This window comes from Myotis yumanensis, unplaced genomic scaffold (assembly GCF_028538775.1).
Source record: "Myotis yumanensis isolate MYYU_CA2020_CCGP unplaced genomic scaffold, mMyoYum1.0.hap1 SCAF_8, whole genome shotgun sequence".
In the NCBI taxonomy this organism is placed as follows: Eukaryota; Metazoa; Chordata; class Mammalia; order Chiroptera; family Vespertilionidae; genus Myotis; species Myotis yumanensis.
This window is the reverse complement of record NW_027223759.1, coordinates 53,646,207-53,664,944: the sequence shown is the minus strand read 5'-3', so window position 1 is coordinate 53,664,944 and position 18,738 is coordinate 53,646,207. Positions and strand designations below refer to the sequence as shown.

General features: G+C 39.5%; 1 protein-coding gene and 1 pseudogene across 8 annotated transcripts in view; one reads left to right on the top strand and one right to left on the bottom strand.

Moving 5' to 3' along the window:
• Positions 1-18,738, top strand: part of TANK (TRAF family member associated NFKB activator) — a 102,164-nt gene that overhangs the window by 40,212 nt on the left and 43,214 nt on the right. The window contains exon 1 of one of the 8 annotated variants that reach the window (XM_070422879.1): positions 4,855-5,010. The exons of the other annotated variants lie outside the window; for them this stretch is intronic. Within the exon in view, the coding sequence (XP_070278980.1) occupies positions 4,927-5,010 (84 nt within the window). The 5' untranslated portion in view covers positions 4,855-4,926. Of the gene's footprint in view, positions 1-4,854; positions 5,011-18,738 lie in introns of those variants that run through there. 8 annotated transcript variants of the gene reach the window in all.
• On the bottom strand, positions 6,211-7,345 carry LOC139015671 (zinc finger protein 177-like; annotated as a pseudogene).

Sequence of the window (18,738 nt, the reverse complement as noted above, 5' to 3'; positions counted from 1 at the left end):
AAATATTTAAGGACTTACCAGAAGTTTCAGCTTTGTAAAATTACCTCTATACACAGTATACTATAAGGTGATCCTATGATTCCTAAAAGAAGTTGTGAAGGTATATTATGGCTCAGTGATTAATATGACTAAGTAGTTTGTACTTTATTCTTATTCAGTCAGAATTTACTGAAGGATTAATATATGCTTTAGAAAAGTCTAGTATATAGTTATATAAAAGACTGTGGGATAGAAGATAGGATAGAGAACAATATGGAATTCAGCTCAACAAACATATCAGTGCTAAGCAATGTTCTAAGAGCCAGGAATTTAAAAGTAAGTGGCAACCATCAAGTTGACCTTTATGTACTTTTAATATATAATTATGTTATACTTCAGTTTTTAAAAGAAAAAATGAATGACATCCATTTCAAGCAATCAAAATAAGGAGTTAAATTAAGTATTAGGAATGAATTGGAAAAGAGATCTAAGATTTATGTAGGAGATAAAGAATGGAAAGCAGGTGACACCTGAATGCAGGCTACTTCTAAGGTTGACAGCCTGGATTCTAGAATGATAACCAAATAGAAACTGGGTTAATGGTGGTGCTGATAACTGAAACCAATAATGAGAAGAAGTGCAAATTTGGAGATAGAGAAATATGATGTCTAATTCGGTTTTAGTTGTTAGGTTTAGTTATCTATGGGGCATGCAGGTGGAGTGTTTAGTAGATGTTTGCAAATACGGATCTAGAAGCCTGTGTAGAGTTCTGATTTGGAGATTGTAGATGCAGAGTATAGAATAACAGGTTTGCCCTAGCCGGCTTGGCTCAGTGGATAGAGCGTTGATCTGCGGACTGAAGGGTCAAGGGTTCGATTCTGGTCAAAGGCATATGCCTGGGTTGCGGGCTCCATCCTCAGTAGGGTGCGTGCAGGAGGCAGCCGATCAATGATTCTCATCATTGATGATTCTCTCTCTCCCTCTCCCTTCCTCTCTGAAATCAATAAAAATATAAAAAATAAATAAAATAGAATAACAGGTTTTATTATAGCCTTGAATGTGGATAACATTTCTTAATTAGAATGTATAGGGTAAGGAAATGGTTAAAGGACCAAATGGTAAGAGGAAGGAAATGAGGCCAACCCATTGGTCAGGAATAGGTTAAGGAATTTACTATGAACAAGAGGAGAAACATCTATTCCTCTGGGTACTGGAGGGAACAAAAGGGAAAAAAATAACTGCAAATGAAAATAAGTTTGCATATCGGAGGTGGTGGTGGCCAGAAATTAGAAGGGTTATCATGTATCACTTATATGTAAAATCTAAAAAGTCAGACTTATAAAAAACATTTAAATGGTGGTAACCAGGGGATGGCGTGGGGGAGGGAAATAAGATTGATGGTGTTTAAGGTACAAACATGTGGCAAATAAGGGTACAAACAAGTAGTAAATAAGACAGAGATCTAATGAACAATAAAATGAATATAGACAATAACATTTTACTATAATTATGTAATGTGATAACACTACAATGTTTATTATATTATAGTATACTAGAGGCCCGGTGCACGAAATTTGTGCACGGGGCTGGGGGGAGGTTCCTCAGCCCAGCCTGCACCCTCTCCAATCCGGGACCCCTCAGGGGATGTCTGATTGCCTCTCGCAATCCCGGACCGCTGGCTCCTAACCTCTCGCCTGCCTGCCTGACCGCCCCTAACCACCTCTGCCTGCCTGCCTGATCGCCCCTAACTGCTCCCCTGCTGGCCTGATTGCCCCTAACCGCCTTTGTCTTGCCCTGCACCCGGGACCCAGGATTCCCTCCTCCGGCCAGTCGCAGGCACCCAGGACCTGGGCTTTTCTCCCTCTGGCTGACTGCAGGCACCCAGGACCCGGGCCGGCTGCAGGGGACCGTGGGCGGGCGGCTTCGCCTGCGCCATAGCCACAGGCACCTGGGACTGTGAGGCGGGGGCTTGTCCCTCTCTCGGGCCGCAGGCATAGCCACTGGCGCCCAGGACCGCAGGGCAGGCGGCTTGTCCCTCTCCCGGGCCGCAGCCTGGCTGGTCCCCATTCCTCTCTCACTAGCTCATTTGTGCCTGGCTGGTCCCCATTCCTCTCTCGCGAGCTCATTTGTGCCTGGCTGGTCCCCATTCCTCTCTCCCCAGTGTTGAGTGTCTGAGCCATTACTGCGTGATGGTGTGAGGATGTGATGACCATTTGCATATTAGTTCTTTATTATATAGGATACATATATCAAAATAACATGCTATATACCTTAAACTTACGCAGTGTCGTACATCAGATTTATTCAGTAAATTCATCTGAACCTTCAGCAAGTCATAATCTTTTCACTGGTAGAGAGTCTTGGCTCAGTGCTGATGAAAAGGAAATATCTATGAAGCACAATAAAGCAAAGTGCAATAAAACAAAGTATGCCTGTAATACAAAGAAATAAGAGTTCTGACATTGGGTTTTATACTTTAAATCTCATTTATTTTTAACTTTTTCTAAAACGTGTGAAAACACATGCTTTCTTTTGACATTTCTTGGGATTTTATTTTATGAAACATTTATTGTTTTTGAACTTACAGAATCAAAAGTACCAAATGTAAATCACTAACTTCTCCTCATGTATCTACTCCCAGAAATGACATTGAAATTTAAAGTAAAGCAAGCTAGTTATTTCTTACTTATAGTCCTTAGTAACAAGTTCTCAAACTTCTATCTATAATAATAAAAGTGTAATATGCTAATTAGACTGGACATTCTTCCAGACAACCTTCCGGATGAAGCTGGGGCTGTGAGGGAAGCCTGGGTTCCAGGTGCCTGCCGGCAGCCAGAGGGAAGCCCGGGTCCCGGATGCCAGAGGGAAGCCAGTGCCGGCAGCTGGGGGAAGGAAGGCCTACTCTTGCACGAATTTTGTGCATCAGGCCTCTAGTCTATATTATAAAAACCCAGTGGCCCTAACGCCGTAACGACCAAAGACAGGTCACCAGGAAGCTGTGTGTGCGGCAAGGTGCACGTGGGTGGGCAGGGCTGCGTGTGTGATGAGGCACACATGCGTGGGCAGGGCTGAGTGCGTGGCAAGATGTGCACGGGTGGGTGGGATGGTGTGCACGCGGTGAGGTACGCACGGGTGGGCGGAGCTGCATGCGCAGCGAGGGACACACGGGCAGGCCAAAACTTGACTCTGGGTCCCGCAACACTGTGGGACTTGACTCTGGGTCTCGCGGCACGGCGGGACTTGGGGAAGTCCCACAGCGCAACAGGGTTTGGGGTCCCAGGTCTCACGCGATTCCCCACGGGTCTGGGTCTCGTGTGACTTCACACACTGGGTCACTAGTATGAAGGTAAGATCAAAGGCTCTGAAGTCAGACCTAAGTTTTAAATACCATTTTGAGCACTTCCAAGATTTTTAGCCTGGATGAATGGAAGATTGATGCAGCCACAGAAGTAGAGAATGCTGATTTTAGTATAGGAAATTATTTTATTTGGCTTGGATATTTTGAGTTCACATGTTGGATCAAGAGCCAGGGGAAGATGATCAGCAGGCATTTGGAATATGGATCTTTGGAATAAGGTACCAGTTGGAAATACAACTTTGGAAGTTGTCTTTATAGAGATGATATTTGAAGTGACAGCAGAAAGAGGTACCAAGGAGAAAGAGAATAAGAAAAGCAACAGGACAACTTTGGAAAAGTTGCATACCAGCAAATTGGATAACCTTGATCAAATGGACAAATGGCTAAAAACATTCAAGCTACCAAGACTAAATCATGAAAAATAAAAAATCTAAGAGATTGAAACAGTAATCAAAAAATTCCCAACAAAGGAAGTCCAGGACCCAGATGCTTCATTGATGAATTCTACCAAACCTTCAAATAAGAATTAACACCAATCCTTTTTGAATTCTCCAAAAAAAAATTGATTAGGATAGAACACTTTCTAACTCATTCTTTGAGGCCAGCATTACCCTGATACCAAAGCCAGATAAAAACAGTACAAGAGAACTAAACTAATATCCTTTACAGATGTCGAGTAAAAATCCTCAACAAAATACTAGGAAATCTAATTCAGCAGCATATATTACAAACATTACACACCTTGGCCAAATCAGATTTATTCCTGTAATGCAAGATGGTTAACATACAAAATCAGTCAAGGTAATACCATCTATAATAATAAAAGCGTAATATGCTAGTTAGATCAGACAGCGGAACGACCTTCTGAACGTCATTCCCGACTACCTTCCAGACGAAGCCTGGGCTGCAAGGGCCAAGGCAAGCTGCCGCGGCTTTGAGGGCCAAGCCCTTTGCATGAATTTCGTGCATCTGGCCTCTAGTCTTAACAAAATGTTTGGATGAACAAAATGCTATATATACATACAATGGAATATTATTCAGCCTTTAAAGGAAGGAAATCTGACACATGGTACAACATAGATGAACCTTTAAGATATTATGTTAAGTGAAATAAGACTCACAACAAAAGATGATTCTACTTTTATGAGATACCTAGAGTAGTCTAATTCATAGAGACAGAAATAGGGTGGTTTCTAGAGCCTGGGGGAGGAGAATGGAGAGTTAGTGTTTAACAGGTACAGAATTTCATTTGGGAAAGATGAAAAAGTTATGGAGATGGATAGTGGTGATGGTTGCACAACAATGTGGGTATATTTAATGCCACAGAACTGTACACTTAGAACTGGTTACAATGGCAAATTTTATGTTGTATATATTTTACCACAACCTTTAAAAAATCTATTACAAAAAAAATAGAATTGGTGTAATCTAGATTTTCTTACTAGCTGTTTTATTGCTGTCCATCTGTCATTCATTAGTTTGAACAGGCTTTTACCATTTAGCTGTTCACACACCAAGCCAGTCCTTGTCACAGTGTTTCTTCTAGTTCACTGCAATTTAAGACTGTGAGGCCCCTCTTTGAGAAGTCAATGTGCTACATCCATTCAAGAATATTCTGTCAAGCAGATGCATTTGAGTATTTCAAATTAATAAGGGAGACAAAGACAAGGCAGGTAAGTGATTTTTAAAATATTATAAAAGCAGCACATGCATATTGATAAAAATGCAAATAATTCAAGATATACAGAATATAAAGTAATGGTCCTCTTTCTCACTCCTCAGGGCTAACCATTGTTAGTAAATTGATATAAATCCTTCTAGAATATGTGAATCATGTTTTATCAAAAATAGGTTCATGCCAATCTGAAAAAGGTTTTAAGTTTTTTTAAATATTTTTATCTTCATTGTCATCATCACTAAGATTTAGTGAGGCCTATGTTTGTCAGAGTGCTTTACAATCATCAAATTTAATCATCACACAAATCTTATAAGGAAATATTTTCATTTTTCAGATGAGGAAAATTAAGTGCAGAGAGGTGAAATTACTTGACCACAAGCACATAACTACATAACTAATAAGTAATAAAGCTAGTAGAACTTGGATTTAAAAAAATCTGCTTGACCACAGATTTCATTTTTATAATTTATTTGCCTAAAATTGATAGTCTTTCATGTTCATACATATTGAGCTACTTCATTTCATTTCATAACTGACTGTATCTCTTGTATTACCTCTTCCTTTAAACACTATTTTCTTTAACATTCCAGCACCATGTTTGATTTTTCTCATACCCTCTTGAGCCCCACTTCCTCAGTCTCTCTTGTTAGGTTTCTCTATCGCCAGGCCTCTAAATATTAGAGTTTTTCAAGGCCTTATGTGCTTTTTTTTTTTTTAAGGTTTGTAATGATACAGAGTTAATAAACAGTAAATTTATCTATCAGATAAATCTATTACACCTGATAGTTACAGAATATACATTGTTTTCAACTATACTTGAAGGATTCATAAAACCTGGCCACATATGAGATCTATCAATTGAGAGTGAAATCCATTGTAACAGAATCTTCCCACAAGAGTGGTTTAATCCAGTTTGGAGCTTTTTTTTTTTTTTTCATGTTACATGAAGTCCAGAAACAAGCAACCCAGGGTTGGTACAACCAAATACTATTGTATGTCCTTGCTGTATAATCAGTAGCCTATGACCACCATCCTTTTGGTTTATTTCAAGGTTGCTCCCTGTATAAGGTAAGTTGAGAGTTGTGCCTAAAGGCTTTCACCATTGGTCACAATGAGGTTTCTCTCCAGTGTGAGTTCTAGATTAAGGAATGAGGTGTAAAGGACCACTTACAGCTAGTCTGTAGTCATTTCATTCTTAAAGTTTTTGCTCAATGTGTATTCGCTTGTGCATTATAAGGTTAGTGCTGGTGCTAAATGCTTTTCCACAATGAATACATTTATAGGGCTTTTCTCCTGTGTGAGTTCTCACATGTACCCGCAGGCAAGAGGAATTCCTAAAGGCCTTCCCACATTCTTTACATTCATAGGTTTTCTCTCTAGTGTGCATTCCCTTGTGCACAATAAGATAAGAGCCCGTGCTGAAGGATTTTCCACATTGATCACACTCATAAGGTTTCTCTCCAGTGTGAGAGCGTCGATGTTTCTTAAGGGATGACTGATCAATAAAGGCTCTCCCACAGTCGCTGCATTCATAGGACTTCTCTCCAGTGTGGGTTCTCATATGTTTTTGGAGGGAGGAAGGAACAGTGAAAGCCTTGCAACATTTCTTACAGTCATAGGGTTTCTCTCCAGTGTGAGTTCTTTTGTGCACATTAAGATGAGAGCTCTGGCTGAAGAATTTTCCATAATGATTACATTCATAAGGCTTCTCTCCACTGTGTGATCTCACATGTTTCTTAAGGGAAGGGTGAAAAATGAATATTTTCCCACAGTCACTACATTCATAGGTTTCTCTGCAGTGTGAAGTCTCACACATTTCTGAAGGGACAAGGGGCCAGTAAAAACCTTCCCATGTTTATCACATTTTGAGCTTCCCTCCTCAGTGTATGAGATTTTGTGCACCCTAAGGGAAGGTCTTTGTCCATAGTCACTGCATTCGCAGAGTTTCTCTCCAACAGGGTTTTGCACTGGTCCGTTTTTATGCCATTAGAAGTTTTTTCCTCAGGAACATTCTGCATAGGAATTGCATGTTTTGATTTAAGTTGAGTAGCCCAGCCTGAAACTGAACAGGCCCCTTGGAGAATTCTTCTCTTCCCTGGCCTCAGTGCTTCCTGTCCCACTTCAGTGATCAGACTGTATTTGCAGAGATATCCTGCCACGGAGGCCAGGTTCCTAAAGTTCTCCATCATCACATCTCTGTACAGGATTTTCTGAGCAGAGTTCAGGAGTGCCCACTCCTCCTGGGAGAAGTCCACTGCCACTTCCTCAAAGGTCACCAAGTCCTGTGACCAAGATGTCAGCAATCCTGCACCCATTCTTCCCTTTCTGTGTCTCCCTCCTCACCTGGCAGAGTTCTGAGCAAGCAGAGCTGAGAATAATGTGTCAGGCATCCAGTGATAATCTTTTCCCCCTTGGACTTCTCTTCATGAAGACAGAAAAAGTCATAAGGAGAAAGATCAATGGCCAGCATCCTCTGAGTCTGACAGAGGAACCTGCCTGAACACTTCTTGCTCCCAAAGTCTCTTTAAGAGAGTATGTTTCAAACTCAGTTCCTCTTGATTAAGTAGTAATGGGAAGTCTTGCCTCAGACCTTCAATCTTTAGGCAGCAGGCATTAGTCATCAAACTGCAATAACGGACACCCCTGGTGGGAACAATTCCACGGAGGGCGCACCAGGACCGACGGAAGTGCCAGGCTGCTGGGGACGGCACCCTGAGGCCGAAGTCAGCGATGCGAAGGATGGAGATGCTTTTCCTTCTGAGGAAAGGGCACAAAAGACGATTGACTTGGAGGCTTTTGTAAAGGGGAGGAGGCCGACCCGTCCGCCCGCAGCTGCTGTGGGGACCCCGCAGGCCGAGCCCCTCCGAGGGGGAAACGCCCCGGAGCACCCCCCGAAGGGCCTGGTCAGAACACCCTTACCTCCCCTTATGTGTGTTTTACTTTATAGTCTTATATAAGCTATCGCATCTTTTCCTGTGGCTTCAGATACCTATAAGAATGACTCCCACATTTATCTTACTCCAGACCTGCCCTCTGAGCTCTAGACTCATATATCTCATTTCCATTTAGAAGGCACATTAAATTGATGTCAGACCTGAACTTATATATCCGTTCTTTATTCTCACTTACACCATTTCAAAGGAGTGAAGAGTTTTATAAGTTGCCTTTTTATGTATCCTAAATTACCTCACAAGTTTTAAAGGATGATCCCTCATACTACTGTTGATCATCAAGTATATTTACATTCCCTGACCCCTAAATACTGTTTTTCTCTTTTCTATCCCAGATTTTCTATTGTTGTGCCTAGGCAGTCCTGCCACTATGCCTTTAAATTGTTTGTCTTAGAACCTCCTGTCTAAGTGTCTAATAAATTGTTACATACTTTAAATTTATATGTAAACCCTCTTAGCCCTACAATGTCAGCATTGTGAGCCCATTTTCAGATGAAACTGATACTCAATAAAGTTAGTTTTTCAACCTAAGTGGCAGAATCTATACCGAAACTAGGTTTATGTGACTCTAAAGTTCATATTCAGTATAATAACCTGGGTAAATCATAGCCCGTTTCAGGCTTTCAAACTGTTTTCTTCCTCTTGCTATGACCCTAATATAGTCTCCTCTTTTCTTGGATGAATTCTTATTTTGTGATCTATACATCTCTTACCAAAAAAGGGTAGAATATAAAGCTGTTAATATTTCTTTCATTCGTCCTAAAAACAATTTAGGATGTGCCAGGCACATAATAAATGCCTGGGATTCAAAAATAAATAAAACATAGAGCATGCACTTAAAGCAGTGGTTCTCAACCTTCTGGCCCTTTAAATACAGTTCCTCATGTTGTGACCCAACCATAAAATTATTTTCGTTGCTACTTCATAACTGTAATGTTGCTACTGTTATGAATCGTAATGTAAATATCTGATATGCAGGATGGTCTTAGGCGTCCCCTGTGAAAGGGTCATTCGACCGCCAAAGGGGTTGCGACCCACAGGTTGAGAACTGCTGACTTAGAGGGTTCACTGTCTAATATTGCTTATTCTTCTTTTTTCTTTGTGTAAGCATTCATATGTATCTGCACTAAGAGGTTTTCTGACTTACAAAAAAGAGGAATGTTTAAATCACAATAGCCCCTGACATAGACAATTCTAATACACTTACAGAATAAGAGAAGAGACTATTACATAGGGCAGTGATAGAGTTGGCTTGGCCTCTGAATTAGTTATTGTAGAGGATAAGCTGTTGTTACGGAGAGACCAAGAAATATTGTGGCTAAATCAGATAGAAGTTTGGTGTATCTACACAATGGAATACTACGCTGCTGTAAAACGGAAGGAACTCCTACCATTGCAACAGCATGGATGGACCTGGAGAGCATTATGCTAAGTGAAATAAGTCAGTCAGAGAAAGATAAATATCACATGATCTCACTCATTTGTGGAATATAATGAACAGCATAAACTGATGAACAAATACAGATCCAGGGACAGAGAAGCATCGATCAGACCATCAAACCTCAGACGGAAGATAGGGGAGAGTGGGGGTAAGGGGGAGAGATCAACCAAAGGACTTGTATGCGTGCATATAAGCCTAACCAATGGACACAGACACCAGGGGGGTGAGGGCATGAGCGGGGGGGGGGGGGGGGGGGGGGGGGCAATGGGGGAATAAGGACACATATGTAATACCTTAATCAATAAAGAAAATATGAAGTTTATTTCTTGCTCAGATAACAATCCAGAGTTGAGTAACCAGGGCTGGTAGGCAGATTGAGAATCCTTAAAATGTGGTTTGTGTCTCTGGAATCACAGTGGCTGCTCTATATGTTACTATTACCTGCCAGTGTGCTTGGGGGTCGGGGTGAGAAAGAAAGAGATGGTCCAGAATTTGTACAGGTTACTTCTGTTCACATGCTGTTAGTTAGCACCTAGTTACGTGGTCACACCTCGTAGTGGGGAAGGCTGGTAAATATATTCCCTAGCTGGATGACCATATGCCAAGATAATAGTTTATATTACTAAAAAAGAGAATGAGAATGTATATGGGGAAATAATTAGCAGTTTTGCCACACATCTTATGGCTGACTAAGCTAAATTTGCCTGGAGAGTTTCCAATATCACAGGATTCCATAATGTGGAATTAAATACGTAGTAAGTTTTATTAAGTTACTCGCTTGTCCATTTCTGCCACTGTTCTATGGTAGAAAACAAATATATTTAATAAAGAGTTAAGTACCTTCTATTTTTTAACCAACTTTCTAAGAGAAGAATCAGTAATAACGTAATAAAAACATCTGAAAATTTTAACACTGCCATTTAAAAGTCAGATTACCATATTCACATATGATTATGTTACAGAAAACTTTCTATAACTGATCTGCTTGTTCCAGGATCCTTTGTATTATGCAATCAGAAAATATAACTCTCCTTGTTAAGAAGAAAAATATAGAATAAAGTGACTTTGTCTCTTCCTGCCCAGTTCTTGATTAAAAGAGAAAAATCAACGTCTTATAGAAAGAAAGAAATCATAATTCTAAGATAGTTCAGGTGCTGTGTTGTAAATTGATTTTTCTTTGTACTCATAAGAAAGGTGAAAGATACTAACCAGTGGTCGGCAAACTGCGGCTCTTTGGCCCCTTGAGTGTGGCTCTTCCACAAAATACCGACTTCTGCGCATGAGCCACGAAGTTTCAATCGCACTGTACGTGTGCACCCACACGTGGTATTTTGTGGAAGAGCCACACTCAAGGGGCCAAAGAGCCACGTGTGGCTCACGAGCCGCAGTTTGCCGACCACTGGTCTAAGGTAAAGACCTCAAATAAGACTAAATTTGACTATGCTCTTTTTATCTTAAATTACAGATCCAAAACTGTTTTTCTGACAATGTAAATTCTTAAGGACTATCTTCTCAGATTATTTTTCTCTAGAGCTGGTCTTGGCCCATCTGAAATGTTATCTTGGCCAGAAGGCTTATGTTACCTCTAAAAGTTTATAAAACGTGTTTTAAAAGGATTGCATGAAAGCATAAAATGCCTTTATTGTAGGTACTATTTTATTTTTTTAATGCCTTTACTTTTACTTAAGAAGTAAATTATCTCATTGTTTACCACCCTTTTTTTTCCCTTCTGTGTTCCCAAAAAACATATTTCTCTCTGTAAAGTATTGGTGGGAACAGAGCAGTTCGTTCCATATGTTTTTTCTACTGAAACTACTGATACTAGAATAAGGGTGCTTCTGGCTGTTTCTAATCAAAGCCTCACTTCTTCTATTGTACTGTTAGTACTTTGCCATAGACTCATTTGTACCTATCAGAATTTAAAATGTATCCTTTGTTCCAGGTTTTTATTTCCAGAAATATGTCCTGTCAAAACTTTTAGACAGTTATGCTAGGTTCAAGAAGATCCACTAATAATTAGAAAAATTAAAATTCTGATATTTATTCAAACCTATTTTGAGCACCTTACTTAATATAACAAACTGCTGTAAGTATTGGGTCTGCAATGATAAGCAGACACGCTCCCTGCTTTGTGGAATGATGGCACAGTCTAGCAAAGCAGAGACTAGTCAATCTCAGAAATGTAAAGTTTCAAAGTCTGATAAGTATCAGGAAGAAACTGTTATTAGATTGTCTACTTCACCTAGTCTAAGAGGTCCGAGAAGATAATCTTTATGAAGTGATTTTTGAAAGGGCTGGGTTGAGGAGGGTGTTGCTTTCTGGGTATAAGGACCTGTGTTATAAAGACCCATTGGCCTAAAAGAACTGAAAATATAAGGGAAATAGTGCAGTGAGAAGAGCCAGGGGCAAGACTATGTAGAGGCTTAGAGGCCATATTGAGAACTTTTGGTTCTTTATTCTAAGAGCAATAGGAAACCATTTAAGATTTGGGGATGGGAGGGGGAGATTTGGTATTATGGTTAGATTTGCATTTTGCAAAGAACACAGTAACTAGTGTAAAGAGAATGTATTGACTGATAGATTTAAGGAGAATAGGTAGGCCATTGCAGTAGTTTGTTAAAGTTGTGATGGCTTGAACTGTGATGGCTACATTGAAGGTGAAAAAAAGGATAGATTGGAGAAATATTTAAGATTAAAATTGACAGTAATGGATTGGCTATAGAACAAGTGTAGATGTCAAGTATAGTTATAGCTTTCTGGATAGACAGTGTTGCCAGATACTGAAAGAAGGAATACTAGCAAAGGACCTAATTTTACAGGCAGCAGGGTGGGGTGGGGGAACAGTGAGGTGGTTGGAGGGAAGGTAATCATTAATTTTGAATAAGTAAAATTTGAAATGCTTTTCTAGTAGCACTTGACCACATAGATCTGGAGGCCAGAGGAGAAGTCTGGACTAGAAGGAGAAATTTGAGTCTTGCATATAACCAGCCACTGGGGATGAGATTGTCTAAGGCAGTGGTTCTCAACCTTCCTAATGCCGTGACCCTTTAATACAGTTCCTCATGTTGTAGTGACCCCCAACCATAAAATTATTTTCGTTGCTACTTCATAACTGTAATTTTGCTACTGTTATGAATCATAATGTAAATATCTGATATGCAGGATGTATTTTCATTGTTACAAATTGAACATAATTAAAGCATAGTGATTAATCACAAAAACAATATGTAATTATATATGTGTTTTCCGATGGTCTTAGGCAACCCTTGTGAAAGGGTCGTTCGACCCCCAAAGTGGTCACGACCCACAGGTTGAGAAACGCTGGTCTAAGGGAAAAGTATATGGCAAACAGAGGGCCTCAGTAGAGCTAGATATACTCACATGATATGCCATAGTGGTTATTTAGGGGCTTGGTCAGGCAAACCTAGATTCAAATCCCATCTCTACTACCTACTTAGAAACTTTGGGCATGTTATTTTATACCTCTTTGTGCCTCCGTTTTCTCATCTGTAACTTCCTCAGAAGATTAGTGTAAGGAATAAATGAGATATAAAGAATATATAGCTCTCTGATTTTGTTGCATAGTAAGTATTCAGTGAAATGATCATATGAGGATAATGAGGTGTTGAAAAATTTGATTACAGAACAATTTGCATTTTTTAAAAGTGAGATATACATACATGTACACAGAAGTTCTGAAAGGGTACATACCAAAATGTCAGTAGTAATTGCTTCTGAGGAGGAATGGAAAGCAAATAAAAGGAAGAGGCTGCCACTTTTTACTTTGTACATATCTGGCTTTTTGTTGTGATGGTGATGGTGGACATTTTGTTGTTTGCATTTTTTCAATAAACATGCTATTTTTGTATTATCAACAGCCATTAATTATTCCTTAATCATTTTAGCCTATTTTTATAAGCTTTATGAACCTTCTTTGTAAGCTTTGAACAACCAGAGTTTTTGCTTGACAGAATGTTTTTGATTCAATGGAGATACCACTCTGATTTCTCAAAAAGAAACTTCTGAGTTATAGGTTACAATGATCTAGAAGAAAGACTGAAAAAAACTGGCTTAGAGCATAGGGTGGTTGTGTGGTAAGTCTGGTGACAAATTGCCAGTATTCATTGGTAATCAGAGCTTTAGTTAATGGATGTGTGTACTATAGGCTATGACAGTGATGGCGAACCTTTTGAGCTCAGCGTGTCAGCATTTTGAAAAACCCTAACTTAACTCTGGTGCCGTGTCACATATAGAAATTTTTTGATATTTGCAACCATAGTAAAACAAAGATTTATATTTTTGATATTTATTTTATATATTTAAATGCCATTTAACAAAAAAAAAATCAACCAAAAAAATGAGTTCAGAGGTGACACGTGTGTCATAGGTTTGCCATCACTGGGCTATGATAATAGATATTATGTAGATACCTTACTCACTATTAAAGGAAAGGAATTAATGTTTACAAGGAGCTTATTATGTGCCAGATGTTTTATACATGCACTCTCAGTGCTTCAGGTAAATATTATTTTCATTTCCAAAGAGAAAGAAACCAAGGCTCAGAGAGACTAAGTAAATTAACCAGGACCAAAACACAGAACTATAAAATAAAAATAGTTTGTCTTACTTTATCATTTGACATGCTGTGAAATTGATGGCAACACCATCACCTAATAATCTGATTTGTTAAATTGTAGTTCCAGCCTAGACAAATCTTGGCAGTGGTGAGGGCAGGACTTCTGCCTAGTTATAAGAGAATATAGCAGAGAGTGGGTGAAGAATGAGCTGTGTAAACCAGGATCCTGAGTTGTTAATCCCATACAATCTTTTTTTTTTTTTTTTACTTAAAATTGAAGTTGATGTTTAGTTTACCAAAGTGTGAAGATATGACAATTAGTTTGTGTCTAAAGTGCTATGTATTGGGATAATTAATATTTAATTATCTTCCTTCATGAACTCTGGAGTTCCCTATTGAAAGCATTTGTGGTAGCCAAGCAAATCCTTCAATAAAGCTTTTGTTCTCTTTGTTAATCTTGGTACAGTTTAAAAGGTTTTTAAATTGAGACTATTTTTCAAGGGAGGGGGGGAGGAGACATATGTAATACTTTTTTTAATACTTTAAGAAATAAAAATTATAAATAAATAAAATTGAGACATTTTTTAAATTCATTCAACATTTGTTAAATTCCTATTTTTTTATACTTGGAGGAAACAATGGTATTTTTCAGAATGTTGAGATAGTTCTTGAGGATGAGAAGAGATTATGTTCAAGAAGAGATAACTTATGTTTGATCTATTTAGAGTATTATAGATGACATAAGGACACTAGACTTTTTTTCTTCATCTAGAAATAAGTGCTTTGGGAAATATGAAAAATGAGAATTTTCAGTGTCAGCATAGAAAAAATTTAATTTATAGAACTCTATTTTAATATTTATGAAACTCATAAAAAGTTATGCAGCTATATGTCTAAAATTATGGAGAATATGCTGCCATAGTTTTGAAGATAGATTCAAATTTTGCCTAGATAAAGGGACATTTCTTGTTTTTTTTTTTTGACAAAGGGACATTTCTTAAGACAAGCTTTTGATTTATGATAGTTGAGAGTATGTATGGCCAGCCATTTTTTAATAAATTTAAGATATGTACTATATGCGATCACCATTGTTTTAACTTTTGCTTTTGAACACTAAGAAAGAATACAATGTGCATTATAATACAAGTACCTGAGAACCTGTTTTGCCTCTTTAGATGCTGGTAGACCACTTGTTTTGCTAGTCTTTAGAATTGGAAGGAGTGTCAAATACACAGAAGCCAGAGTCATCTTGGCCAGATGGTGTTTGATACAGATGGATGGTTAGTTGTCATGCAGATCTCTTAGTTGGTAACTTGTTGCTGCCATCTGACTCAAAGAATCATTCACACACACTGGCTGTCAAAAGCATCTTTTCTTCTGTCTGTTTTAGCTGTCATGTCTGTGCTCTGTACAGAAGTGTTGACAAGACATTGCTGTTGTACATTTTCAATGCGGTTGTTAGTGATTTTTCTGTTATATGGGGTCTTTGGTAGTGCTGGAATGCACTTGCTCTGTAATTGGTTTTCTTTTTAAATACTGTGACAGTGCAATAATTATCTGGCCTTTTAAAAGGACTTTTCAGGTTGCACAAAAGCATTTAATTTAAAAAACACTTTTTGTTTCTTTTAGTTTCCAAACATAGCAAATAAACTGAATTCTATTGGTTATTTTGCAATCTATACTAATAAAAGGGTAATATGCTAATTAGAGCTGGTCGACCAGACATCTTCCAGTCGTCCTTCCTTCCTTCTGGACAAAGCTACGGTGGCGGGGGCCGAGGCAGAGGCGGTTAAGGATGATCAGGCCAACAGAGGAGAGCAGTTAGGGGTGATCAGGCCGGCAGGGGAGGGCAGTTAGGGGCGATCAGGCAGGCAGGCAGATTAGCGGTTAGGAGCCAGCAGTCCCGGATTGGAGAGAGTGCAGGCCAGGCTGAGGGATACCCTCCCCTCCCCCCACCCCCAACCCCCGGTGCACAAAGTTCGTGCACTGGGCCTCTAGTTTGACATAATATTCTCTGGACTTAGAGAATCGAAGATGGCGGCATAGGTAAAACACCGGAGACTGCCGCCGTGGACAACCACTTCAAAAATACAACTAAAAGTCGGAGCGGACATCAACCAGAACCACGGGAAGGCTGGCTGAGGAGAGTCTCTTCAACTAGAAGCAAAAACAACAGCATTCCGACGCTCAGCGGAGGCGCAGTGTGGAAAATTTAAAGGTACGGCGGTGCGGTGGTGAGGGTGCGCGCGCAAAGCGGGCTGGCGGCTGAGGGCGCAATTGTCGTTTTCAATCAGGAGCGAATCTCAGACTCTGGGCTACAGATCCGGGCGAGTCTCTAGGGACCCAGACTCAAACGGGAGAAGCGGGACTGTCTGGCTACGGCCCCTCTGAGGTTTGCAGCGATTGCTGGGACCGAGAGGCAGAGCCCCTGGGGACGGACTGAGAGCGGCCATAGCTGCTCCCTCCCCCCCGCCCTGTTGAGCCCGCCCCGCCCAAACCCTGCGCACAACCATTTGCCGACCGCCTCAGGCAAGGGCTGGACTAGCACCTCCCCTGAGGACTGAAGTTTTCCCACAGCTGATTTCCACCGCCAGTCGGCCTGTTGGTCAAATCCCTCTAGTGTTAACTACAACAATTAAGGCTTGGCTAGAACAAGACTGCGCACAGAGACCACAAGGGGGTGCACCAAGAAAGCATAAAAGATGCGGAGACAAAAAAACATGACAGAAATGGAGGATATGGAGCTAAGAATCGCAATTTTGAGGGCTTGCCATAAATTTGTGCAGAGCCTCACGAAAACTAATGAGACCCTCGATGCTACGATAAAGAAATTAGAAAGTAAGCATACACGGACTGAAATAAAGAATATTATACCCAATAGCAGACCAGAGGAGTGCAAGAATCAAACCAAAGATTCGACAAAAAACACCCAATTGGAAAAGCATAATGAAAAAAGAATCCGAAAATGTGAAGATAGTGTAAGGAGCCTCTGGGACAGCTTTAAGCGGACTAATATCAGAGTCATTGGAGTCCCAGAAGATGAGAGACAGCAAGATATTGAAAACCTATTTGAAGAAATAATGGCAGAAAACTTCCCCCACCTAGTGAAAGAAATGGACTTACAGGTCCAAGAAGCGCAGAGAACCCCAAACAAAAGGAATCCAAAGAGGACCACACCAAGACACATCATCATTAAAATGCCAAGAGCAAAAGACAAAGAGAAAATCTTAAAAGCAGCAAGAGAAAGAGGCTCAATTACCTACAAGGGAATACCCATACGACTGTCAGCTGATTTCTCAACAGAAACTTTGCAGGCCAGAAGGGAATGGCAAGAAATATTCAAAGTGCTGAATACCAAGAACCTACAACCAAGATTACTTTATCCAGCAAAGCTATCATTCAGAATTGAAGGTCAGATAAAGAGCTTCACAGATAAGGAAAAACTAAAGGAGTTCATCACCGCCAAACCAGTATTATATGAAATGCTGAAAGGTATCCTTTAAGAAGAGGAAGAAGAAAAAGGTAAAGATACAAATTATGAACAACAAATATGCATCTATCAACAAATGAATCTAAGAATCAAGTGAATAAATAACCTGATGTACAGAATGAACTGGTGACTATAATGAATCAGGGACATAGAAAGGGAATGGACTGACTATTCTTGGGGGGGAAAGGGGAATGGGAGATTCGGGAAGAGACTGGACAAAAATCATGCACCTATGGATGAACTCAGTGGGTGGGGAGTGAGGGTGGAGGGTGGGGTGGGAGCTGGAAGGAGGGGAGTTATGGGGGGAAAAAAGAGGAACAAATGTAATAATCTGAACAATAAAGATTTAAAAAAAAAAAAAAAGAAAAAAAAAATAATATTCTCTGGACTTACCCTCTCACAGCCTTCTGGCCAATTTTTTTTTTTTTTACTATTTTCTGAATACTGTGTATTTTCTCTTCTCAAATAAGTAGGGTTTTTTTCTGATGGCATAAGCTTCCCCTTTTTTTAAAAGAAAAATCTTCAGACATTGCCTATCATTTGCATCCATTTTCTCAAACTTAACTTCCTTTTGTCTTATTCACCTGCTGACCTTGTCTCCATTGTTCCTGTTTCCCTTATGGAATATAAGCAGTGCCTGTTGTCCTTTCCTTCAGGTCACTTGTGAAAGCATATCTATTTCTCTGATACTTCTTTAAGTACTTAAGTCATTTATTTGTTCAAGTAATGTTTACTGAGCATCTCAATATGTGCCAGACACTCTGCTATACTGTGGAGATATCAGGACTAAATAGTCTGCCCTTGAGGAGTCATAGTTTAAAGGGAAATTGGGTATATAGACAATTAGACTAGAATACTATAATTTCTATAACATAAGTATGTAGAAAGAGCAGTGAGCCATTGCTATTCTGTTTCCCCTACTATACTATAAAGTTTTCGTTTTTAAATTATTACACAGTTTGCTTGCGTTTATAAAGTACTTATTAAGTAGCTTAAGAAATAGTTCAAAACTTCATTTTGAAGTAGTTGTTGATCTGTTAATTTATCTAAGCTAATGAATTCATTTTCAACATTATTCATTTATTATAATACTAGTAGCCCAGTGCATGAAATTCATGCACATTGAAAGGGAATTAATTAGAGGAACGTAATCTGGACTCACTATCTAATATCAATAATATGTGAGCGTGAGGCAGTCCGCATTTCTGAAATTCAATGACATGAATTTTAGCTACTACTTTGCCAAATAAATGGACTTTACAGAT